A 26,670-nucleotide genomic window follows, 5' to 3' on the forward strand; every position below is an offset into this window, starting at 1 on the left:
TTGGGTTGAAGTAGGAGATGATCTGAACATTCTCTCTGCCCAGCTCCCTCTGGGCAGTGATAGACCTGAGAATCACTGGTGTGGGCCACAGAGGCAGAGTCATGGGTGAAGAAGCCAGTAGAGTAGATCAGCAGATAGCTACCTCTTCCGCAGTGAGGTAGAAAGTGTTGGCCACAAGTTTACAGAATGTTCTCTAGGGAAATGGAACCCACAGGAGATATATATATATAAAATGTAAATATTCTGAGTTTTTTTTAAATTTTTTTTTTATGTAGGGGATGGGCAAGTCCAAATTCTGTAGAACAGGCTGCTAGCTGGGAACTCTGGAGAAGGTTTTTGATGAATTCCCTAGGAGAAGCTGGAAGTAGAGATGGAAATTCTCCCTTCTGATTGCTGAAATCAACACTTCTTCTAAGGCCTTCAACTGACTGGATGAGATGTGTCTCATTGCTGAAGGCAGTCTCCTCAGTTTAATGTGGATGTAATGAGCCATTGATGCAATCAACTTATTGATGATTTAAATCCATGAAATATCCTTGCAGCAACAACCAGGCCAGTGCTTGCTCGACCAAAAACTGGACACCATAAACGTAACATGAACTTAACCATCACAAACAATAACTAGGTAACTTTTAGGATCCAAGTTGAATGTAAGTAAGAGAAACAAGATGCTGCACTTTCAGATTTGGTTTCAAATCTTCCAGGAGCAGGAAAAAAGGAGGAAAAACTGATTTCTCAGAACTGGAAAAACAGACCTCAAACCACTCTTCCTTTTACTCCTGTGTCTTAGCCACTCTGCTAGCTTCTGGGCAGGCAGGGGTGGTGGTAGTTAGAAGGAAAAATAAGACAGGACCTTGTCCACAAAGAATTCACAGAGCAGTAAGGAATCAATCAATAAACAAATCAGAGTGAGATGCAGATTAACAGAGGGATGGACTAAGTACTATGGAACCTGCAAGGACTGAAAGGCTAGAGAAGGCTTCACAGAAGAGGTGACAGGCAGACCAATGGTCTGAAAGAGTTTTCCAAACTAACAAAGAAATGGGTACTTCAGAGGGAAAATTGTCTGTGAAAGAATGGAGCCATAGAGAAATACTGCAAATTTGGGGAACCACAGGTAAATTTTCATCACAAGAGTGGATAAGGCTGTAATTTGCAAACTGTGTGCCAAGATGCCCCAGGGTGCCACTTTGAACTCACAAAAATTCCCTGGGAGGTATATATCTATGTCTCTATCTCTATCTCTGTCTCTGTCTATATCTTTATCTATAAAAGATTTATTGATTTTATTGAAATGAAAGAGAAAAAAATTGACATATAATAATAAAGGAAACATTTGGTATATTTGAAAAAAGGTAGTAACATAAAAATGCTCATGGCTAGACTTAAGATCAAAGAGCAACCGTGGCAAGTGTACAAAGGATTAGAAGCCATTATTTTCCCTCATAAGGTAATGCCACATCTGTGCTTTGTTCATCTCATAATCTTTATTTGATATGCAAAATTTCCATTTCTAAAAATTTAAACATTATAATCTTTCTTATTATAAAAATGATATATACATTTTTGCCGGTAAATTCAACAAGCAGATGGGATGTTCTGATCTGCTTTGTGGGTTACCTGAAGCATATGTAAAAATAGCCATGGGCAGCAAATCAACAGCATTTACCAAATTGACACACACAGATATATAATGATGAAATACACTAGGCTAAAACCATAGATTTCAAATTTCACAAATACATTGCACATTTTTATACAACTGATCAAGATGCATGGTATTTTGAACTAAATCAAAATTCTCTGGGATATTTTAAACTTTTATGGGAAACACAGTGATATCAGTCCATCAATGTGAGAATAAAATTAATTTATGTGTATCATTTTTTCAGATGGCAACCAAGTTGTTAGAGCATAAATCCTTAAGTTGGTTAGACCTAAGTACTAAAAAAAAAATGGGACTAAGTTTTTCCTTTTTAAAATATATTTTTATTGCTATATCTTATCATGCAAACATTCCATACATTATATATCATGTGATTAATACATAGTTGTGTATTCATCATCATGATGATTTTTTTTTTAGAACATTTGTATCACCCCAGAAAAAGAAATAAAGGGAAAAAAGAAAACACTCATACATGCCATACCCCTTACTCATATCTCTCATTGACCACTGGTATTTCCATCTACCCAATTTATTTTAACCTTTGTCCCCTATTATTTGTTTATCTTTTTCATCCATTGCTTTTACTTATCTGTCCATACCTTAGATAAGAGGAGCATCAGACACAAGATTTTCACAATCACATGGTCACATTGTAAAAGCTACCTAATTATACAATCGTCAAGAATCAAGGCTACTGGAACACAGCTCAACAGTTTCAGGTACTTCCCTCTAGCCACTCCAATACAACATAACCTAAAAAGAAATATCTATATAATGCGTAAGAATAACCTCAAGGATAATCTCTTGTGTTAGGTTCTTCTTTTGGCCTTGGGGGCACTATGAAAAAATTACCAAGATCTTGGAGAAAGAGGTGTGGGGCCAAAAGGGGAGTTGACTGTTATGTGCTCTGAAGGATCCTCCTCATTGCAAGCCAAGAAGGTTGAACAAACAATGGGTGTTTATTAGATGGTTTATATAGAGTGGAACAACATGGCCAGCATCTGTTTCTTTATTATTATTTATTTATTTACTTTTATGAGAGAAGTTGTAGGTTTACAGAAAAATCATGCAGAAAATACAGAGTTCCCATTATAAAAGGGTTTTCCCTGTTACTAACATTTTGCATTTGTTACAATTGATGAAACAACATTATTATAATTTTACTGTTAACTATAGTCCATACTTTATATTAGGGTTCACTGTGTTGTATAGTACTGTGTTTTTTAAAATTTTTTATTCTAGTATTATGTATGCAACCTAAAGTTTCCCCTTCTAACTATATTTAAATAAATAATTCAGTGATGTTAATGATTTTGTGCTACCATCATCACCATCCCTTACCAAGTCTTTATCACCCCAAACAGAAACTTCTGTACTAACTAGGTATTCGCTCCTCATTCCTGACCACACCCCATCTCACCCACCCCAGTCCCTGGTAACCTGCATTCTAGCTTCTGACTCTATGAGTTTGCTTATTCTAATTATTTCATATCAGTGAGATCACACAATATTTATCTGTTTGTGTTTGCTTTAGATCATTCAACATTAAGTTTTCAAAGCTTACCCATGTTGTTGCATGAATCAAAACTTCATTTCTTTTATAGCAGAATAATATTCCATTGGGTGTATATACTACATCTCGTTTATTCATTTGTTGGATGATAGACTCTTGGACTGCTTATGTCTTTTAGCAACTGTGAATAATGCTATGAACATCAGTGTGCAAATATCTGTTTGAGTTCCTGCTTTCAATTCTTTTGGATATATATCTACAAGTGGGATTGCTGGGTTATATGGTAATTCCATACTTAACTTTCTTAGGACCTGCCAAACTGTTTTCTACAGCTGCCGTACCATTTTTCATTTCCACCAATAATGAGCAAGTGTTCCTACTTCTCCACATCCCTGCCAACATTTTTTTAATAGTGGCCATTCTAGTGAGTATGAGATTGTATCTCATTGTGGTTTTAATTTGCATTTCCCTAATGGCTAATGATGTTGAGCATCTTTTCATGTGCTTTTCAGCCATTTGTACGTCTTCTTTGGAGAAATGTTTATTCAAGTCTTTTCCCTATTTTTAAATTGAGTTTGTCTTTTTGTTTTTGAATTGTAGGATCTCTTTATAGACTTTGGATAATAAACCCTTATTGGATATATGGTTTCCAAATATTTTCTCTGGTTCGGTCAACATCTGTTTTACAAAGATAAATTTGGCCTGCATGCAGGAATTGGTTTAGAGGCCCATTGGGAAACTAATTAAGGATTTACCAATATTAGAGGTTGAAAATGGAATATAGCACCCTCCATTAATACTACAGAACTCCTATTGCCTACCTGGCACTGAAGTAAATGCTAGACACCCAAAGATCAATAAGACAAGTTTCCTGTATTTAAAGTACTCACAATTGAGTGAAAAGAGTCATGAAAGCAATTACAATTAGTAATGAACCGCTAAGAGTTAACTAGGCAAGAAAAGAGGGAGCACTGTTCCAGCAAAGCAGGAGAATAGCATGTGCAAAGGCATAGAGGTGAGAGATCATGGAGGGTTTGGATAAATACAAGTTGATCAGTATTGGCTTTTGGGGTGATTGGAAATAAGAGGGATGAGGCCAAAGAACAAGGCAAAAATAGATTGTGAAGAACTTTGTATGCCATGCTAAAGACTCCCATGGAGCTTGATCCCAACAAATCATTGAAGGGCTTTAAATAAAGGAGTGGTATAATCAGATTTGCATTTTCGAAAGTCCTAGGTAGATAAGCTGAGTCAGAGCCTACATGTAGAAAGCATCAGACCAGGAAGAAAAACTAGAATGAAGGAGACAGAAGTCTCTGAGTTGGAGGCCCAAAGTCTGGCCAGGAAACAAGGTACCAGGTATTCTAATCAATCTGAGGAGGGTGGGAGAAAGGTGTAGAATAGACTCAAGGCACAATGCAGGGGAAGGGTTTGGACAAGGGCTGATTCAGTCCACCAGTCTCTATAGGACTCTGTGAAATCAATGGTCAATCCTCAGGTGTGACAGACCTGAGCCTTCCATGGGCAGGTGGTACAGGGGTAAGATTGGAGTCTAGAGAAAGCAGCTCTGGATTCCAAGGATCTGCAACTTATGTCACTGAGTCCTCATGAAAAATATCCCTGGTAGCTTGAATCTGCTCTGCTACTCAGATAACATAAACCCACTTTGCTCTAATGACAGATTTTATAGGTAATAAGAAAGGGCAAGATGACCCAAATGAGCCGAACTGAGGAAGATCTCCAGATGGGAGGACCCAGGGACCATGTTTTCTCCACAGCCCTGTGCTGGCTGCCCAGCTCTGGAGGGGCCCCCATAAAAGTCAAGTATTCCCACCACTGAAATTCTACTTTCCTTTTTATCTGAGCCTTTTGGAAGTTGAGAATCTCAGAAACTCACAGTTGTGATCCCCAGCTGGATATACCCAACCTTCCTCACAGCTTCCTAACCCTTCCATTTCTACACTCTACCCCAAAGGTTAGAACTAAGGTCAGAACAACAGTTGAATTACTTAGCATCCTCAACCTGAGGGTAAATAAAACTGTCACTGGGGCAAGAATTTATCAGATCCTTGATATTTAGCAGCTGTCAGAGTACCTGAAGGCCTTCATCAGTTCTTTAGCTCTGCTCAGAAATTAGAAGGCTCTGGACATGCATCCGGATTCCTTCTGCTGACGAGGGAGCCGTCAGGCTGGGAGCCCAAGACTCCTGATCTCCCAGGCTGCCCTTCCTTACCCAGCTTCCTGCAGCAGGAAGCAGCCACCATAGGGGCAGGGGGTGCAGGAGCTCCCCTCCTTTATGGCTGCTTTCTCCTCCTTGTGGGGAAGTAATCATGATCAACATTTGCATAAAACTGTGCACAAAGCAGCCTTCGTTTCACATTTGAGCCTCATAACACAGCTTCTTTCACCAAAGAAAAGAGTTCAGAAAGTCTCAAGGTGACTCCAGTGGTTAAATCACAGGGCAAGACTTAAATCTAGGCCCTAAGATGCCAAAGCCTGTAGCCAGCACACTGCTAACCACTACTCCACCGTTTGACAGGTGCAGTTGGGACCAACCCTGCGATAATCCTTTTCTTTTCTTTTTTTATTTCTCATCACGAAAGTCACGTACACTCATTATAAAATACTGGAACATTAAAGAAATACATAATGTGAAAAGTAAATGCCTCCCCCCCCCCCCAAAATTCCTGCCCTAGATAAATGCACTGTTAACTGTATAATCTATCTTACCCTAGATTTTCTCCAGGAGTATATGAATGGGACTAGCATAGTGCCTGACAGCAAGAATAGGCTCAAGAAATGTTTCTTGAATGAACCGGTTAACAGTAAAACAGACTGTTATTTATTTATTTTGCATGGGCAGGAACCGGGAATTGAACCCTGGTCTTTGGCATGGCAGGCAAGAACTCTGCCTGCTGAGCCACCGTGGCCCACCCCAGACTGTTATTTTTTAGCAGATCTATACACACTGTTTTATAATGTGCTTTTCCATTCAGTTGGCTAACTGGGACATCCTTGATGTCTGTTCCAGTGGGTGACCTGATGTACAATCTTTACAGCTCTGTCACTCCTGACCGGGGTAGGCCTCTGGAACCGAGCTGAGCAACCCCAGGCTAACACCAGCAGCCCTCCTGCCTCTGATGGCATTCTGAACTATTTTGGCTGAACTGACTGGTCAACTTTTTTTTTTTAAAAAGAAAACTATTCATAAAACAAGTCAAACAAGTGTTATTTCTGTCTACATAATATGTCATTGATTTGCCTAAATAATTTCTCTGACCAGGTGCTTTGGAATTGAGTAAACAAATTCCTACGTACACAAATAAATATAAATGAATGACTGGTTAAGAATTATTTGCCTCTGATGTGACCATATCCACATTTGGGTTACAGGGAAGCAAAACCTTCCTTTCTTCATCAGGTTAGGGGTTTTCTGGTCCATTTAAGGAGGAAGCTGCTCTAAATCTCGACATTTGAAGACTCAGTCTCCACAGTGGGAGGCTCAATTGTTTTCTTGTACATACCTACTCAGAAATGAAGCCATCCACAGCAAGGCCACCCTGGGACAAGAGCACTGGCTCGAGGAGATAGCAGTATGTTCAGTGGCTAGGGGCATGGGCTTTGGCAGAAGTTGATCTGAGGCAGAGTCCCAATCATGGACAAGTTACTTAACCTAAGTCTCAGTTACCTTTTCTGAAAAGTGGGTATAAGTACCTCATCCATTTCTTAGGAGGGTTAAATGAGATAATACAGGTAATGCACTTATAATGGGCCTGGAGGTAGTAAGCACTTAATAGATGCTAACAATTATTCCCTCAAAAGTCCTGAGAAGGGCCCTTAACCCTCCAAATCACTTCACTGATTGATTTCACTGAAATGGAAAGTTTCCTCACACTCTTTAGAGTGTAGACTTAAAAACAAAGCCCAAAATTTAACTTGCTCTTTAATTTGTAGGAATTATAGGATTTAAAGCTATAGGAAACTGCAGGGATTACCCAGTTTTCCTCCCGTATTTCAGAGGCAAGTAAACTGAGGGCTGGGTTGTCTAAGACGTTTTCCTAAGATCATTCTGGGAGTAAGGGGCAGAGCTGGATGATCCCGCATCCAGTCTCCTGACTCCTTGAACATACCTCTTTCCAGTATTCCATACCACCTCTGGAAGCAGTAAGTCATTGCCATACATTCATACCAGTGGACATAGCTGAGATCAGATCCTTTTAGGGAAGCAAGTTTCAAGAGGCAATGTGCCAATGGATATTCAAAAAAGTTGAGAAGGGAAAGGGACACCATGCTAGTTAGGATTTCTTAATTACACATAATAGAAACTCAACTCTAACTTAAGCACAAACTAACTTAAGCTTGGAGGATCAAAGGAAGAGTTGCTGGAAGATGAACCTTGGAAACTTGAACTGCACTTTGGACTTCCCTAGACACTTCTCTGTCTGTCCTTAATCTCTGCTTGTTCTCTGAGGCTCTTTTTGCAGAGAGATTCTCTCCATGTGGTGGGAAGGTGGCCATCCACTATTCTAGAGTCTTATCTTCCCAGTTTAGCAGCTCCAGGAGAAAGAGTTTTTCAGTCAACATCTATGTATCCATCCCAATGAAAGATTCTGATTGGTCCTAATTGGGACACGTACCCCTTGAACCAGTCACTGTTGTCAAGAAGATGAAATACAATGACTGGTCATGCCAAATTGTATGCCATCCCTGGGACCTGAAGGGCAGGACTTTATAACTGACAGCTCCTCCAGGAGTGTACAGAATAGGGGAAGAGTTGCTTCCTTAAGGACTGCTGGACAGACAAAAAACCGTGGACCCATTCCAGGCATCCAAAAGATTGCTTAATTCATATTTCACTAAAATTATTCTCTGTTCAAGATATTCCCAGGAGCTCCTCAAACTACAGAAGAACATTTTTATAAATATAAATTCATAAGATTACACAATTTACATGTAAAATGGGGCCAGTTTCTCCTGAGATTCATATACCAGCTATGAAGCAATTCTAAAAGAATTGTTGCAAAATTGTTTTTAGCATTAGCAATATTACTAGAAAAAAAGAACAAAGACTCCCAAGGTGACAACTTGGAAAGACAACTTTCATTTGAATATAGAAGTATTATTTTGTTTTTTAAAAATCCAGATGATACATAAAATTATTTTGATAATAACTGAATCAGTACAAATACGTTACCAAAATACATATAAGCTCCAGTGTAAACACTTTCCTTCTAGATCTAAGAATTTAGAGAAATGAAAACGGGCATGAACCTTTGGTTAAATATAGAGCAATGTTTTAAACTTGGAGTTTGTGGGTCCCCTACTTCGTTATTTCCAGTCCATCACAATCCCTTGGGGAGCCTGTTAAAATGAAAGGTTCCACCCAAGAGATTCTAGTCCAACAAGTCTGGGTGGAGCCAGACACCATTATTTTCTGAATGCTCCACAGGTGATTTTGACCAGCCACCGAGACTAAAAACCACTGCCCCTGAACAGTGTTTCTCAGAGCGTGAAACTAGTCTTGCTTCAGAATCTGGAGAATCTGTTAAAATGAAGATTCCTGGGCCCTACCCAGACATACTGGATGAAACTTGGGAGGAAGTAGGGCTGTGACTCTGAAATTTATTAAGCTCCCAAGGTGACATTTTAAAAACTTTTTAGTTTGAAATAATTATAGAGTCACAGGAATTTTCAATTAAAAAAAAAAAGTGCATGGAGATCCTGTGTACCCTTCACCCAGTTTCCCCCAATGGTAACATCTTGCATGAGCATGGACTTTTCACAACCGGGAAACTGACATAGGTACAATCAATGAGTTTTGCTGGCTTTATGTGCACTCACCTGTGTGTGCAGGCACAAATATAGTTATATGTAGTTTTATCACATGTATAGATTTTTGTAACCCCCATCACACCAAGATATGGAACTATTCTATCACAGTAAGGTTTACTTGTGCTCTCTCCCTATAGCCAACACCCACCTATCACTGCCTCCATCTCTAATCCTGGTAACCACTAATCTGTTCCCCATTTCTATAATTTTGTCATTTCAAGAATGTAATATAAATGGAATCATATAGTATATAACCTTTTGAGATTTGTTTTTTTTTCACTCATCATAGTTTCCTTGAGAACTCAAGGGAACTCAAGGGAACTTTATTAAGCTCCCAAGGTGACATTTTAAAATGTCACCCACATGGTTGTGTTTATAATTCATTCATTTTTTTCCCCATTGTTGCATAGTTTTCCATGGTTTGGATATACCACAGTTTAACAATCCACCTATTGAAGAATGTTTGAATTGTTTTCAGATTTTAGTTATAACAAATAGAGCTGTTGTGAATATCTGTGTACATATTTTTGTGTGAACCTAAGTTCTCATTTCTCTGGGATAAATGCTCAAGTATAATTGCTGAGGATATGGTAAGTTTAGTTTTCTAAGAGTATGCCAAACTATCTTCCAAAGTGGCTGTATCATTTTATATTCACTCCAGTAAAGTATGAGTGATCTAGTTTCTCCACATCTTCACTAGCATTGGATGTTATAACTATTTTTTTTTAATTGTAGCCATTCTGATAGGTGTACATTGCTCTCTCATTGTGGTTTTAATTTGCATTTCCCTATTGGCTAATAATGTTGAGCATCTTTTCATGTGCTTACTTTCCACCTTTATATCCTCTTCAATGAAATGTTTGTTCATGTATTCTGCTTATTTTCTAATCAGCTTATTTTTTTCCTGCTGATTTTTAAGAGCTCTTTGTACAAACTAAATGTAAGTCCTTTGTCAGATGAGTGGTTTACAAATATTTTCTCTAAGTTTGTAGCATGTCTTTTCATCTTCTTAACAAAGTAGCTTGAAAATCAGAAGGTTTTCATATTGATGAATTCCAATTTATTAATTTTTGCCTTTTATGAATTGTGCTTTTGTTATCAAGTCTGAGAACTCATCGCCTAACTTCAGATCCCAAAGATTTTCTCTTATGTTTTTTTTCAAAATTTTCAGATTCATGTTTTCCATAAAAGCCCATGATCCATTTTAAGCTAATTTTTGTATAAGATGTGAGGTTCATTTTTTTCCCTATATATGTACAATTCTTTCAGCACTATTTATTGAAAAGGCTGTCCTTCCTCTATCGAATTGCTTTTGTACCTTATCAAAACCAGTTGAACATATTTGTATGGGTGTATTTCTGGGTTTTTAAGTCTATTTTATTGATCTATGTGCCTTCCCTCCTTCACCCATACCACACAATCCTGACTATTCTAACTATATAAATTTTAAATTGGGTAGGCTGATTCTTCTGATTTTTAAATTCTTTTTAAAGCTGTTTCAGTTGTTCTAAAGTTCTTTTTCTTTCCATGAAAACTTTAAAATAAGCTTGTGTATGGCTACAAAAAGCCTCACAGGGATTTTGATAAGAATTGCCTTAAAGCTATAGATTAGTTTTGGAAAAATTGATGTCTTTATTATAGGAGTCATGTGATTCATGAACATAATATGTCTCCCCATTTATTTAAGTCTTCTTTGATTTCTTTCATCAGCATTTTGTAAAATTTGGCATACAAATCCTATACGTTTTGTTAGATTATAATATGTGTTTCATTTTCTTTGGAGCAACTGTAAATGGTATTTTGTTTTAATTTTGGCTCCCACATGTTCATTATTAGCATATAGAAATGCAGTTGATTTTGTGTGTGCCAATCCTGAATCCTGGAACCTTGCTGAACTCACATATTTGTTCTATAATTTTTTTTATCCTTGGAATTTTATACATAGATAATCCTGACATCTGCAAATAGGAACAGATTAATTTATTCCCTTCCAATTTATATTCCTTTTATTTATTTTTCTTGTACTTACTAGAACTTCTAGTAGTATGTTGGGTACAGTAATGAGAAAACATCCTTGCCTTGCTCTCAAACTTAGGGGAAATGCATTCAGTTTTTCATCATTAAGTAAAATGGTAGTTGTAGGGTTTTTGCAGATGTTCTTTATCAAGTTAAGGAAGTTCCTCACTATTCCCAGTTTGTTGAGAGGTTTTTGGAAATCATAAATGAGTGTTGAATTTGTCAAATGCATTTTTAATAGGATCTGCATCAATCAATAGGATCACATCATTTCTCTTCCTTAGCCAGTTGCTACAGTGGATCAGATTTATTTCCTTTTCTTTCCTGAAGGATATTTTCACCAGATATATGATTTGTGTTTGACAGTTCTTTTCTTTCAGTACTTGAAATATGTGCCAATTCCTTCTGGCTTCCATGATTTCCAATGAGAAATCTGCTATCCTTTGTATTGGTGTTCCCTTAGATAATATATATCATTTCTCTCTGGCTGCTTTTAAAATGTTTTTCCTTTATCTTTAGTTTTCAGAAGTTTAATCATGATGTGTCTTGGCATGGATTTCTTTGGGTTTATCCTCTTTGGGGATTACTTAACTTCTTGAATCTGTAGATTTGTGCTTTTTGTCAAATGGGAGAAATTTTCAGCCACTATTTCTTTGAACCCAGGTGACTTTTAAGCACATTTTAAGTTTGAGAAGCATTACTTAGGTGAGGTTTAGAGATCCAAGTACCCCTCAAATTGTGTACAAAATGTTGTGTATGTTTATTTTTCTTAGGAGAGTGCCCAGTTTTCACGACATTCTCAAAGGATCCATGGCACTGCCTATACTTTTTTGTGTGTGTGCCCATATGTTTTTAGAGGTATTTGTTTATGGCCTTGTTGGGTTATTTTAGGTCTTCTTGGTTAAAATCGGTAAAAAAAAAAAAAAACTACTTATTATCCTTCCTTTCTTTGTGTCATATCTGTTAAATTCCTATGTCCCGAAGATATCCCCAAGAGTTTTAGAAAATATAATCATTCAGATTAACATTTCCTGAATACCTAAAATATGCCAGGCGATTTATTTTTCATTTTTTCCCTACTCACTGAGAAGGAGAAAGAGTTAAAAACTTATATCCATTTTTGACTTACGAAAAATTTTGAGTAACTAAGAATACTACAGTAAACTTGGCTGCTTTTACAACTTGTGACTTTACCCTTTAAAACCTATCCCTTACTGCTCTGAGCTAGATACACTGGTGATCAAATTACATCCCTGAAAATATAATTTCATACACTAAAACTGAACATTATGCAGTGGGCTCATTTGTCATCACCCTGGTTTGCTTTGCATGTTTTTCATAGGCAAGCTCCTGTAGTTTCCCCAAACAGGCTTGTTTCTGCGTGGTTTAGTTTCCCAGCTGCTATAGCAAATACTAGACAATGGGTTGGCTTAACAACAGGAATTTATTGGCTCATAGTTTCAGAGGCTAGAAGGCTTGCTTCCTCCGGGGTTCAGTATCTTCTGGCTGGCCAGAAATCTTTGGGATTCCTTGGCTTTTCTGTCACATGGCGATGCACATAACTTCTTTCTCTTTGCGGTTCCCTTGACTTCCAGCTTCTGGCTGCTTCATGTGGCTTCTCTCTCTGTGCCCAATTTCTTTTGCTTATAATGATTTCAGCCATATTGGATTAAGGTCCACATACAGTTTGGGAACACCTTAACCAATAACATCTTCAAAGGTCCTATGAATAAATAGGTTCATGCTCACAGGACCAGGGGTTGAGACTGAACATGCCTTTTGTGGAAGACATAATTCAACCCCCAATACTGGACAGTTACACCTTTGCCTGGTACACCCTCACCTCCCTTTGCCGCCCAGCTTTCTGCACTAAATCCTGCTCATCTCTCAGGCCTCAGTTTGGGAATAGCCCCCTCTGGGAAGCCTTTATCTTCTCTTCTCCTAGTGCTGAGTTAGGTGTGACTCCAATATCATCCATGTCTGCCGGAGCATCATATTGTACGCTGATTCCCTAATTGTCACCCCTATCAGACTGTGAGATCCTTGAAGGCTATGACTGGGCTTTTGTACTCTCAGTAGTTTAATAAGTAAAATAAATAAAATAAAACATGTACTTAAGTACTGCCTCCAGTTAGAGTTCACTGCCACCTGGTGACTGGCTGATCCTTTCTTCTATTCCTCCATTAACATCCTAAATGTCTGTTGAGCTCCTTTTGTGTACAGTTGTGGCAACCAGATGTTCAGCCCTTCCCCCAAATCCCCAGCAGGTTCAGTCTAGCCCCTTTCCCAGCCTCTAGTAGATTTAATCTATTCCCTTTTGTGTTTTACTAGTGGATCTTATGAGCCCCTTATGATTGCATTTACATTTTTAGGTTTGTATTTCCTAGCAGGCAGGGAGCTACTTGGAGGCAAAGATTGTTCATCTCAGAGTCTCCAGGGACTGATAGAAGGTGGGATTCCATAAACATCTATGGAATTAAAATTGATGTTAGATCATCACAGTCATACTGCTCCTTAGGTTCAGCATATCGTTCTCTCCACATTTTTACTTCCTATTCATCCTTTACCCTTCATGAAAAGCTACTGTGAATTTTTTTTTGGAAAGAAGAAATGGGCAAATAAATAAAACACAATTTTAAAATTATTTCATTCCTCCTAGGTACTATCTTGGTCGTCGGATGTTTATCGTGATTTCTGAGCCAGACATGATCAAGCAGGTGTTGGTTGACAACTTCAGTAACTTTACTAACAGAATGGTATGTAGTTATCTTTCTGCATATGGATGGATGAAACGGGGCGTCCTTCTAAAATACAAGAACTGCAAGTCAGATATAATAGTCTGCAATTGTGTCTCTTTCTTTACCTAGTTTAGATGAATTCAACTAAAAACTGAGCTCCCCAATGAACTCAGGTTTTCAAAAGAAATGTAAGGATTGGCACAAAAGAATGCCATTTACATCTAAGAAATGTTTCCAGAAAACTAAAAGCTCAAGAGAAGTTGAGGTTAATAAAAATGCTAAAACCAGGAGGGTTTTCTAAGCTGTGTTCAAAGCTAGAGGAATCCAGAGGGCAAAGGCCAAATGGCTGAGGAAGACAGAGTAAGGTTAATAAATATCAGTGGGAAAGCAAAACTTCAAGCCTCTCGTGCTTTCATCTTTTCCAGAGAGTACAAAAGTATTAAGGCTTGGAAGGGAAAACAAACATTAGGGGGATTTTTGTCTCCAAATAGGAGGGGGTATCATGTAAGAGGACTTTTTTATACTAGTTCATATTTCCAATCCACTAAAGGAATGTACATACCCCATCTTTTTCAGAAAAGAAAACCCTACTGTACCAGTTTGAAATTATTATGTTCCCCAGAAAAGCCGTTTTAATCCAAATTCAATCTTGTGGGGGCAGCTGTTTCTTTTAATCTTGACCCAGTATTGTAGGTGGAAACTTTTGATTAGATTATCTCTGCAGAGATGTGATGCACCTAATTGTGATCTTTTTTTAAAATTTAATTTAATGCAATTTTTTAAATTGGAAAGACAAAACAACATGCAAACACAAACATTCTTAACATACAAACATTCCATACATGGTGTACAATCAATGGCTCACAATATCATCACATAGTAATGTGATGATGTACAATCAATGGCTCACAATATCATCATCATAGTATTCATCACCATGATCATTTTTTAGAACCTTTGCATCACTCCAGAAAAGGAAAGAAAAAGAAAAAGAAAAAATTCATACACACCATACCCCTTACCCTTCCCTCTCATTGATGACTAGTATTTCCATCTACCCAATATGTTTTACCTTTGTCCCCCCTATTTTTTTTTCCTATGTCCCTTACCACTCCCTTTCATTGATCACTAGTATTTCAATCTACTCAGTTTGTTTTAACATTTGTTCTGTGGGTGTGATCTTTTGATTTGAGATGTGACTCCACTTACCCAGGTGGTTCTTGATTAGTTTACTGGAGTCCTTTAAAAGAGGAAACATTTTGGAGAGAGCAGAGCTGACATAGATGCTGACACTTGGGGAACAGAGACACGGATTTGTATGGAGCTGCTTGGAGCCAGCAGACATTTCCATGTGGTTTCCCATGATGTGTTAAGCCAGAACCTGGGGAGAGCCAAAGGAAGCCAAGAGATCAAAGCCAGCCCCAGAGAAGTAAAGTGAGGAACCCCTACAGGAACAAAGGCTGAAAGTAACGGAGCCTAAGAGCAAGGGACTAGCAGATGCCAGCCACGTGGCTACCCAGCCGATAGAGGTGCTCCAGACCCATCAGCCTTTCTTGAATTGAAGTATCTTTCCCTGGATGCCTTAGTTTGGACAGTTTTTAGGCTTAAATTTGTAAACTTGCAACTTATTAAATACTTTTTTAAAAAGCCATTCCATTTATGGTATACTGCATTCTGGCAGCTTAACAAACTAATACACCCACTTTTTAACTTTGATAAGAAATCCCAAAGAATGGGAGAGGTGATATAAAATAGCAGAGGCCAATATTGTCCATATTTTCCAAAAATGGGAAAATAGAAATTCTAGAAAGAGAACCAACAAACCTTACATTGATTCTTGAAAAAAAGTCCAAAGTAAATTAATAAACAGGATCTTCTGAGAATTCAAGAAAGACTGTGATAATCACCATATGCCAACAATTTTGAGGAACTCAAATTAAACCCATTTTTCTTTCTTATAGGGTTAAGAGAATACATTATTCTTTCTGTTGTTGGTTATTTGGCAAACTTTTTGCATACCTGCCATATTCCAGACACTGTATAGGTGCTGGTTATAAAGAGATAGAAGACACAGTCTTGCCTTCAAGGAGCTCACAGGTTAGTAAAGGAAGCAAACAAGTACAAAGACCAGTCCAGTAGTGTGGTGAGTGCTACTGCAGTGAAAGACACAGGGGCATCCCAGGTGGGTAGAGGGAAGGCTTATTGGATATGAAATGCCTGAGGCTGGGACTTAAGAAATTCGCAGTGGTCCTCTTGCATTCTGTATGGTTGAGCCATCCAGGCAGTTTTTTTCATTAAAATTCACAAACACTTTATGAGATTGATACAATTATCATCTCTGTTTTACAGGCAAGGAAACTAAGGCTCAGATAGGTCAAGTGACAACCCAGTCACATGGCTAAGATGTGCACAAGCAGGCCTCACATGCCATCTCCCAGCTCAAAGCCAGGGCTATTTTTCCTGCCACTACTAAGACAGCAGGTGACAGTTTTGAGTTTCAAAGTTTAGTTGAGAAATTGATTATTCATCCAAAACATGCTCATCTTAGTGCCCCAGAGTATCATGCCCAAATCCAGACACTAGTGAGCTCGAGGGAGGTGACTGGGCTGCCAACTCCACCACCTCAGCATGGCTGAAGGAATTGCAGATGTTTAACTGCCACCTTTAGATTAACTTCCCCAAACATTGTGTTGCTGCCCCTGCTCAAAGTCCCCTGAAGGCCTTCTGTGGCACTGGGATCTTAGAGACTTGAGTCTAATGATTAAACATAGTCATGGTCATAGATTGTTAATCATTCAGACTCTTCAAGGAATGTTGATTAATGAGGCAGAGGAAACAAGTGGGTCCAAAGACCCAGGCCACCAAAGTTGCATCCAGCTAGGCAGGGAAGGCACTCTGAGAGCCTGTCCTAGTTCTTGACCAGTGAGATGGGATGTTGTGGCTGGGTTCCTCTCTGTCTGTCTGTCTGTCTGTTTGTCTACTATCTATCTATCTATCTATCTATCTATCTATCTATCATCTATATCTGTATATATTTTGTATGTTGCATGGTGGGTCACATTTCATTGTTTTTTCCATGTGACTATCTCGCTATTGCAGTACCATTTGTTTGGGGTGGAAATCGAACACAGGTCTCCTGCATGGCAGGCAAGAATTCTACCACTTGAACTACCTTTGCACTGCCCTATGTACTTCTATATTGATTCACATGACATCAAGGATGTCAGCTAGGGCATGAGAGCATGAGACCTCTCCAGGATCAGGGCTACATCTGATTAGTGTGTGAGAGGTGGACCTCCTCAAAGCACACATTTAGGCAGAGGGGACAAAATAAAGCTGCTCTCAGTTTCGATTTCTCCTCCAAATCATTGTCTGCCCTTCCTAATTTCTTCCACTTCCCAGACTAAGGTCTCTAGGTCCAGGGCCCCAATCTAGAGTATGGTTCCAATTTCCTTCTTCTTCCACTCAACACAGTGCCCTGAGGATAAAGTTCAAGTTCCCCAGACAAGATTTAATTAATGGCCTTTCTAATGTAGATGCATACCATATATGCCAACCTAATCTCTTTCTGCTCTCCAAAACAAAATGTTGCTCCAACTAGACCAGCCTTCCCATTCTCTCTCTAAAATTCTCTGGAAATCCTTGTCCCCAGGCTTTGCTCATACTGGCACTCCTACCCGGAATTGGAGGCAGCATAACAGTATCTCTTGCATTTATTAGCAATGTGAGCTTGAGCAAATTAACTTTTTGAATCATTTTATTTCTCCTCTGAAAATGGGGATAAGATCTCCCTTCCAGCCTGTTATAAGATTGAGATAGTGCATATAAACCCTGCCTTAGCACAGGACATGGCAGGCAAAACAAACACTCAACATGCATTAACTGCTATTAACAAGACGGCTTTCCACTTCTGTCATACCTGTCCAAGGTAGAGCTATTCTTCAAGGCTCTTCTCAAATTCTGCTTCCTCCTTGAAGCTGTCCCTACTTCAATCCACATTTACTTCTCCTCTCCTCTGAATTCTTAAAGCACTTATCATCTGCATTACTCATGTTGACAATGGATCCCATTTTACCTTCTATTAGTAACTGTATTAGTTAGGGTTCTCTAGATAAACAGAATCAACAGGGAACACTTGCAAATATAAAATTTATAAAAGTGTCTCACGTGACCGCAGGAATGCAGAGCCCAAATCCACAGGGCAGGCTGTGAAGCCCACGACTCCGATGGAGGGTCTGGATGAGCTCCGCGGGAGAGGCTCACCAGCCAAAGCAGGAATGGGGCCTGTCTCCTCTGAGTCCTCCTTAAAAGGCTTCCTGTGATTAGATTTAGCATCACTAATTGTAGAAGACACTCCCCTTTGACTGATTACAAATGGAATCAGCTGTGGATGCAGCTGAGGTGATCATGACCTAATCCTATGAAATGTCCTCATTGCAACAGACAGGCCAGTACTTGCCCAATCAGATAAACAGCTACCACAACTTGGCTCAGTTGACACATGTCCCTAACCATGACAGTAACAGTTAAATGAAGTTAAATGCCAGGAACTCTTATCTTGCACTTTTTTTTACACCATGGGTCCAAACACATAATGAGTATTTGACTTCCAAAATATACTTGTTCAAATTGAATTGAATCTCCATCAACCTGACATTCTCCCCAGAAGAAGTAGGTATTACCTTGAACCTGGAGAGTCAATGTGTACATCCTGTTCTAGGTGATTCACAAACCTGTCAAAAGCCCATCATAGATTAGATCTCTAGGAAACCCCAATGCTTATAATTTTCCACCTGGGAATGTTTCTATTTATCTTCAGCTTTGTTTATGGCCTTTAAGCCAATTCCATATTCATGATAGAACAACCCTTAGTGACTCAATTTTTTTAAAAACAGCCTTTGGAGTGAGACTTTCTCACAGATTTTTGAAAGTCAAATTAAATTGGGTTCTGTGGTCCCCCCTTATCCATATGCTTATTTATCTGCTCAAAGAACTCAAGGAGATTAGTGAGGCGTGATTTCTCCCCACCGACACCATGCAGCCTTCCTTCTAATAAGCTCTGTTTACTTAAGTGTTCGGCAATTCAACTTTATTATAGATTCATTCAGTAAACATTAAATGCTTACTCCATGCAAGAGTCTACCAAATGGTCCCTTGTGATGCAGAAAACACCTCGGCATGTTAGTTTGATACATTAAGTGAAAGGGAACTTAAATAACACATGGTTTCATTTTCTAACAGTGAGTGCACATTATCTATCTGCTCACAAATCCAGGGTAGAGCTATGCGGGCCCCGGACAGCCTGCTAGAGAATGGCTGTGATGTGTGAAGCTGTGTTTAGCCCTGAAATTTGATATGAGCTGTGAGCATCCCTGGCAGGCTTGATAGAGAATACTGACTGGAGGTGGGGTGACATCGCTCCCTGACACACACTGGTATTCAGCAAATAATTGAATGAAAATATCGTTGGGTGAAAAAATTTTTTCAATTCCCAAACACTGGGCTGAATAGACTATGGGTCAGACCCAGATGGCAGTTCTTATGTTGTGCTTCCCCATTCACACTTTTTGAGGCACTTGATTCTGTTTAATTTCCCTGCCCTATCTTGCCCGTTTTCCGAATGGGCTTCTTAGACCTCTACTGGTGCCCTCAGTGCTTCCTGCTATTGTTCCTTTGTGGTGCAACCACAGTTTTACTGTTAAACCCAAATCAATCCTCTGAGCATTTATAGAACCTCGGGAGTTGGTTATTTTTATTAAAATATTTTAATGAGCTTTTCTTTGCTATCTACTACTCAATGAAGCCATGGGTGCAGCTCCTTTTTAATATCTGCAGCTGCTGAAGCTGGGTCCACATGACTTGGCAGAAATGGTTGTAACCAGTGGCAGAAATTCTTATTCCTGACCTCCCATCAAGGTCTAGAGTTGGGGAAGTTGTGGGAATAGTGATAAGAGGTAAGGTAGTCTTTGGCCCATATTGGGTTTGTGTAGTTGGATGGGGGCATGGAGAGGGTGTGTTCAATCACTAAACCTGCCCCCGGGAAGCTGTGAATTCTGATCTAAAATGACAGCATGGTCATTGGGATCAGGCTATGGCCTGGTTCATTCCCAGGCCTGTTGTGTGTGGAAGGTGGTGGTGGTTGTATGTGTGTGTGTGTGTGTGTGTGTGTGTGTGTGTGTGTGTGTGTGTATGAGGGGGTGGCAGGGCAGTTACCAGCCCTTAGGTCCCGTTTTAGTTTCCTGTCTGCTTAAAATAAATACCATGAAGTGGGTTGGTTTAAACAATGGAAATGTATTAGTTTACACTGAGGCTAAGAGAAAGTCCTAATCAAAGGGTCCCGAAGGCAATGCTTTCTTCCTGAGGACGGGTATTCTGGGGCTGGCTGCTGGCAATCCTTGGCTCCTCTAGCACATGGCCAGGCACAGGGCTACTCTTCTGGCCACTCCCCTCTCTCCCAGGATCTGCTGGGTTTCAGCTTCTGGCTTCCTGTTGCTTTTTCTCTCTGTCTGAATTTCCTTCTACTTATAAAGCACTCCCTCATAGAATTAAGACCTATCCTGATTGTCATGCCTTCCTAACTGGAATAATCTCACCAAAAGATCCTACTTACAGTGGGTTCACACCCACAGGAATGGACTTCATTTAAGAACATGGTCTTTCTGGGGTACATACAGCCTCACACCATCCCAGGTCCCTCTCCAGGCACAGGTCCAGCCACACAAGAGTCATATCTATGCCCACATGACAGGTTTGGTGTGTCTGGCTCACCCTCAAGAAGTGATTTCACCCAGAACGATAAAACCCCCAAGGACCTGGTAGCCCAGGTTCACCTCTCAAAGGGCTGCTTCCATCGCCTTACCACAATGGATGCCAGAATCATAGAGTGAGTTACCGTGAAACCACAAAGCGCTTGGCACCGGCAAAGATTACAGAAGTTGGCAGGCAAATTAGTCTCTGGAAATCTGCAGCAATATCCTCTGCGTCCGCAGCAGGGCCTCATTTCAGAGAAGAGCAGGAGCGCATCAGCTCGTTAAGGAGCTAATGGGCAAGGAAAACTCGATTTGGAGCTGTACATGGGTGGGGCCCCCTGTTCTGGGGCTTGTCATGAAATTGCCACACATCTCTCCCCTCCCCCCCTACTTTAACTTGCCCCCGAACTTGCAACGGGTACCTCTTTAAGGAACAGCTTTTGAAAACTTGCTTATCTGGAATTTCTGGCTCCCTTTCCCTTAAATAAAACTTTGAGTAAATTAAAACATTCAGATTTTCCAACGTACGCAATAAGACGGACTTAAGGTGTGAGAACGGTTTTCAGGAATGGCTTAGGGAACTATCGTATCCCTTCAGTCAAACCTTGAACACATTTTTAGCTTTGCATTTACGAAGAGTTAACTCACCTTATAGGTGATATTGCTTATGGTCTTTAAACCAATTCCCTATTCATGATAAAATAACGCTTAGTGACCCAATTTTTTAGAAATGCCCTTTAGAGTGGGATTTTCTCACAGGTTTTTGAAAGTCAAATTAAATCAGGTTCTGTGGTTCCCGTTTATCCCTGTGCTTATCTGCTCAGAGAACTCAAGCTCCACAGCTCTGAGCAAGGCAGAAGCTCTTACCTAAAAGCATGAACAGAGTGGTGAAACCAGAAACACGGGTTTACAAACTCATTTTACTTTTGCCTGAGCCCTCTCTGTTTTGAGGCAGGTCTCTCAGTTTTATGTGAAACATTTTGCTGTGCACAGGAACTCCTCCAGCTTGAGCTGGAATTTTCTCACCCCAGGATGGGGTGACCCCTGGAAGTCTGGAAGGCCTCCCCCCGTGTGCCTCCCCTTCTACCTGCTTTTCTCATATCTGGACGTGGCTGGTCCTGAAAAGGGCAGATCCATGGACTTGCGTTTGATCTGTAAAACACACTTAGCATCAAAGTTTCAAAATGGTAGGTGAGTTTGAACTATAACATCTTTAAAGGCATTGAGGCCTTTGTGAAGCCTTACGCATGAAGGATTGATGCTAAGTGGTATTGATTTTTTTTTTTTTTTTTGCATGAGCAGGCACCGGGAGTTGAACCCTGGTCGCCAGTGTGGCAGGCAAGAACTCTGCCTGTTGAGCCACCTTCGCACTGCCCTAAGTGGTATTGATTTTTATTGTACAAATGTTCTTCTATCAATGTCTTTTTTTTTTAATTTCAAAATATTGTTGAAAATAATTTCACATGTATGTGTCTTACTAGACCCTTGGATGAGCAAGAAGCCACCTTTATATTTTTAAAAAAGAAGTAAAATCTTGTTCTGATAGTTATCTCTTTCCCTTAACTTTTGGGTGGCGAAAGTAGAAATAATTATGATAAATAGGAGATTAATATTCAGAATTCTGGAGCAAAAATAGCACATAAACCATAGAAGCAATTCTGATCTCTCAATGGTTGTATTCCTGAACATTCTGGGAAGTCAAGTTGCTGTGCAAGTGAACTCTGTTCCTTCCTTTCTTTCTCTGTCCCAGCCTCCTTTCTTGAACATGCTTTTTCTTTCCATTTCCTCTCTGTCCTAAGCCATAGCCCAGAAGTATAGTGAAAGGCACTTGAATTAAATTTAAAAAAAAATGAAATCGGAACCCAGATTTGCTACTGATTAGCTGTGTGACCTTAAGCCAGACTCTGACCTCTCTGAGCCTCAGTTTCATCATGTGTAAAATATGGTGTTAGACTAGCTAATCACTAAGGTCTATTTGGTTTCCAGTTCATATGGCTGCCAGCATGAATGAGTGAGCAATGCATTCTCACCACAGAAACGTTTTTATTTAGCTTTGGATGCAGGGGATAGGCTCCCTCATGAGAGTTGGTCAGGGAAATTTCTTCTCCAAGCCAAAGTGTGATCAGGTGCTATGTCAGAGATGCCCTTATCACTCCCAAACACTGCTTCCAGCAAGGAACTCTGCTGAGATCTGTTGAAGAGTGTCTTAGAAGATAAGGTTTGACGAGCTCCCTGATCTGTTCCCACATGAGAAAGGGCCCGTATTGTTGGGTATGGTGCTAATGGAAGCACCCTTCCAAAGCCCATGGTTTCCTCCTCTGCAGTGCATAAAATATTGGGAACTCTCTCAGGCAGGACCATCACAAGTGCATACCATGGCTTTATCCATATTAGAAGGCACACACGCCCCTTCCATCAACTCATGTCAACTTGGCAGGTGGAGTGTGAGCTGGGTTTTAGTCCCTGCATGCTTGTTGAGCCAGCCCCCCTGAGCTGTAGACACACCACACGGCTTACTCAGAGGCTGTGCTCTCAGGCCAGTCATAATCTAAAGCAGAGAGAGGGAAACAGGCACATTATGTAATCTGGACGATGACCTCCTTCTACAGGGATAGAGTGCACAAATGAAAATCGCCCAGTGGAATGGGAGCACCTTTAATATTTCAAAGCATTAAATATAAGCACTGCTTGCTTCAAATCAGAACAGCCAGATAGCAATCGTCACTTTTTGAAAATAGCCACCAGTATGGAATTTGGAGTTGTTCGAATGACAAAATTCTGGAGTTTCAGTTAATTATAACATAGTGAGGGGTAGTAGAAGTTGGTTCTCATACTCAGGTAGGAAAGAGGATGTACTATTGAACTTCCCCACCTCTGCAAGAACAGATGAGAATTTGAAGTAGTGTTTCTAACAATGGATCTCAGTCTTTTTGAGGTCAAGACATACTTTCAGATATTAATATTTTTGCAGTATACTGGACATACTTAACACTAAAAAGTTGGCAATACTCTCATCAACATCACTAAAATATGTGTCTCTTGGAGTCTTTAAATACACCTTTCTCTGCTTACCTATGTCCCTTGCTCCATGTGGCTATTTGAGGAGAACGTTGATTGCCTAGAGCTCATACAGATCATGAGTTAATGTTCCTGCAGGGGCCAGGCGAGCTTTTTCTTTTGACTACGGCTTCAGATTCTATTACCTCATATCCCTTTCTCATAATATGCACATTCAGTTATAGCAAAAATGCATTTCATGCTTTTTGCAGCACTCTGGGAAGATCTGGTGGTGCTTATGTGGCTGTCCCAGGCCAACTAAGAACACTGGTTTAGTCCATGACAAACACCCAATAAGTGTGGCTCTCTTCATGTGAGCACAGAATGCAGAGTGCTAGTTTTCCTTAATATCTTGCTCCTCAGGACTATGTGATTCTTCAAAGTTTAAAGTTTATGCTTAGCTATTCTAATAAGAAGTTAAGCTCTATTTTAAGAGATCCTAATTGAAAGGAAAAACAGTTTCATCTGTCCATGGGAAACTTAGCCACAAAGCCACAACTAAGGCATTGCTGTTTATCAGGATGTTTCCTGATTACTGGAAAATTACCCAAAAGTTAATAAAATAATGTGAAAAGCAGTCTATCAGCTATAAGGTCAAATGTTGGTTGTAAACTACTTTACCCCCATCTTCCGAGTGAACTGTGAGCCCCTTGAGAGCAAGAATTTTTTACCATAGTACCTGGAACATAGTAGGAGCTTAATAAACATTGGTAGGAAACAGATGTCATTCAGAGCTGAGCTTGCAAACCTAAACGTAAACAGCACCAAACCCAGCCCAAGATCTCTGGCTGCCACAGTGGGGTGACAGGCTTCCAAGGTACTGGCCAGTCCCTGTCAAAAATTGCAGCAATCCAGTCCTGCTGTGTGAGTGCCAGGGAAGGCCAGACACTGCAGTCCCCTCAGATTCAGTTGGAGCAGATCACATTTTGTCCACATCTTCCTAAACATTCAAGGAATTGCTATTTAGAGTAGAGCAAGTAAGGACAAAGGAGAGGCCTTTCCTCTGGGTTTTCTGTCCCCTTCCTACTACCGGAACTAATTCTGCCCCCTCTGCAGCCTAGGGACAAACTCTTCTACACCCTCCTTTGCTTTTCCTCTCCTCTCTCTAGCGTCCTTTTAGTCACTCAGTTCTCCCTCTTCTTTCTGCCTCCTTTAGGTGGTTGGGACAAAAGGGTCCATGGGCATCAAACAGGGGCAACTCCTCAAAGGAAGAGACAAGATCACAGAATTTCGGACTTGTGACATCCTCATGAGAATCAATCTTAAATAAAGGCAGTGAGTCACTTACAGACTTGAAAGACTTGCTGATGAAGTTAGGGTGATCACCAAAGTCAAGGGGACTAATGTAAACTAGGGAGAGAGAAGCTCCAACCTATCCACAATCTGTCAGAGGTAATGTGGTCATCAAAGTGTGGCCACTCCAGTGAAGTCAGGGAAGTGCAGAACTGGTCGGGGGATTCCTGAGCGGAGGACGTGACAATTCTTTACTGTCCATGGAATGTGGTGTCCACATCTGAAAACCATTGGCTAGATGTGGTCTGATTCCCCTACCCCAACGGGCACTCCCTCCTGAAACCAGGCACTAATTCCATCAGTACAGTAGGAAAGGCTGCTTTTGTTCTTTGCATCATCCTGACATAGTTGAAAAACTTGTGGTCAACTAAGGTTCCCAGATCTTTTAAACATGAACTGTTGCAGGTCCGATTTCTTCCACCCCATGCTGTGAGCAACTAGATTTTTAATCTAAATATGGAGACTTAAAGTTACATCTGTTGCTTTTTCATCTTGTTGGTATTCACCCAGCATCCGATTCTGTTCAAATTAATTATTTAAGAATTTTTAGAATTTTTAAAGATAACTTCCACATACAAATCTTAAGTGTAAAGCTTAATGCGTTACTACATATGTATTTATCCATGTAACAATCATCCAGATCAAGATATAGAATGTTTCTAGCACCTCAGAGGGGTTTCCCTCATGTCTCTCCCCAGTTAATCTCATCCCCCTGCCCTGCAGAAATAACCACTCTTCCTTTATCTGTCACTGCAGATTAGTTTTTCCTGCTCTTGAACTTCATGTAGATGGGAACTTAGAGTATATGTCTTTTGTTCTGGCTTCTTTTACTCAACATAATCACTGTGAAATCCATCCATATCACGTATCAGTAGTTCATTCTTTTCTTATTGCTATGTAGTATTTCAATGAATGAAAATATCACAATTTATTTATTCTTCCATTAATAAATGTTTATGTTGTTTCCATATTGGCTATCATGAATAAAGTTGGTATGAACATATCAAGAGAATATTCTCTTAGGCATACATATCTAGGCCACAGTTTAGGTGTCTATTTGGCTTTTGTACAGCTAAGCAGTGTTCCAAAGTGGTTGAGCCAGTTTCTACACCCAGCAGTAATGAATAAGGGTTCTAGTTCCATATTTTAACCAACACTTTTTGCCAGTATTTTTAATTTCAGCTTTTCTAGTGAGTGAGTAGTAATGATATCTCATTGTGGTTTTAATTTGCATTTATCTGATGAGTAATCGTGTTGAGCCTCTTTTCATATACTTTTTGGCCATTTGGATATCCTCTTTTGTGAGGTGCCAGTTAAGTCTTCTGCCCATTTTATTTTGAGTTGTTTGACTTTATGGTTTGTTTGAATTCTTTAAGTGTTCTGTTATGAGTCCTTTGTCAGATAAATGAATTGTGCATATCTTCCCCCATTATGTGCTTTGCTCAGTTTTTTAATGATGCCTTTGATGATGAAGTCCAATTTGTCAAAATTTCCTTTTATGGATATTGCTTTTGATATCTTGTTTAAGAAATTTTGCCTATACCCAAAGTCATAAAGATAGCCTCCTAGAAGTTTAATTGTTTTACCTTTCACTGTTAGGACTTTGATCCATCCCCAATTAAAATTGTATGTGGGTCAAAGTTCATTTTTTCCATGTTGACATCCAATTGCCCCAGCATCATTTGTTGAAAAGGTTACCCAATCCCCACTAAACTGAAAAGTACCTTTGTCCTTTATTAAATAACCTTATGCATAGATCGATGTTTAGATTCTCTGTTCTGTTGGAGTATTTGTTTCTCCTGG

At 39.7% G+C, this 26,670-nt stretch overlaps 1 protein-coding gene and 1 long non-coding RNA gene across 5 annotated transcripts in view; one reads left to right on the plus strand and one right to left on the minus strand.

Moving 5' to 3' along the window:
- The window catches only part of TBXAS1 (thromboxane A synthase 1), a 189,946-nt gene that overhangs the window by 60,362 nt on the left and 102,914 nt on the right, over positions 1-26,670 (plus strand). For both annotated transcript variants that reach the window (XM_077147249.1, XM_077147279.1), the window contains exon 4: positions 13,690-13,786. In XM_077147249.1, the coding sequence (XP_077003364.1) occupies positions 13,690-13,786 (97 nt within the window). The remainder of the gene's footprint in view (positions 1-13,689; positions 13,787-26,670) is intronic.
- On the minus strand, positions 12,249-20,798 carry LOC143672818 (uncharacterized). 3 transcript variants are annotated; one of them, XR_013170079.1, is made up of 4 exons: positions 20,661-20,798; positions 17,936-18,084; positions 14,978-15,149; positions 12,254-12,753 (listed from the first exon to the last, which is right to left on the minus strand). It is a non-coding gene; the product is annotated as an uncharacterized LOC143672818 (long non-coding RNA). The 3 variants fall into 3 exon arrangements; XR_013170067.1 differs by lacking the exon at positions 20,661-20,798 and having other exon boundaries at positions 12,249-12,753; positions 17,936-18,189; XR_013170093.1 differs by lacking the exons at positions 12,254-12,753; positions 20,661-20,798 and adding an exon at positions 12,760-13,834 and having other exon boundaries at positions 17,936-18,189.

Source organism: Tamandua tetradactyla, chromosome 1, assembly GCF_023851605.1.
Source record: "Tamandua tetradactyla isolate mTamTet1 chromosome 1, mTamTet1.pri, whole genome shotgun sequence".
Lineage (NCBI taxonomy): Eukaryota > Metazoa > Chordata > Mammalia > Pilosa > Myrmecophagidae > Tamandua > Tamandua tetradactyla.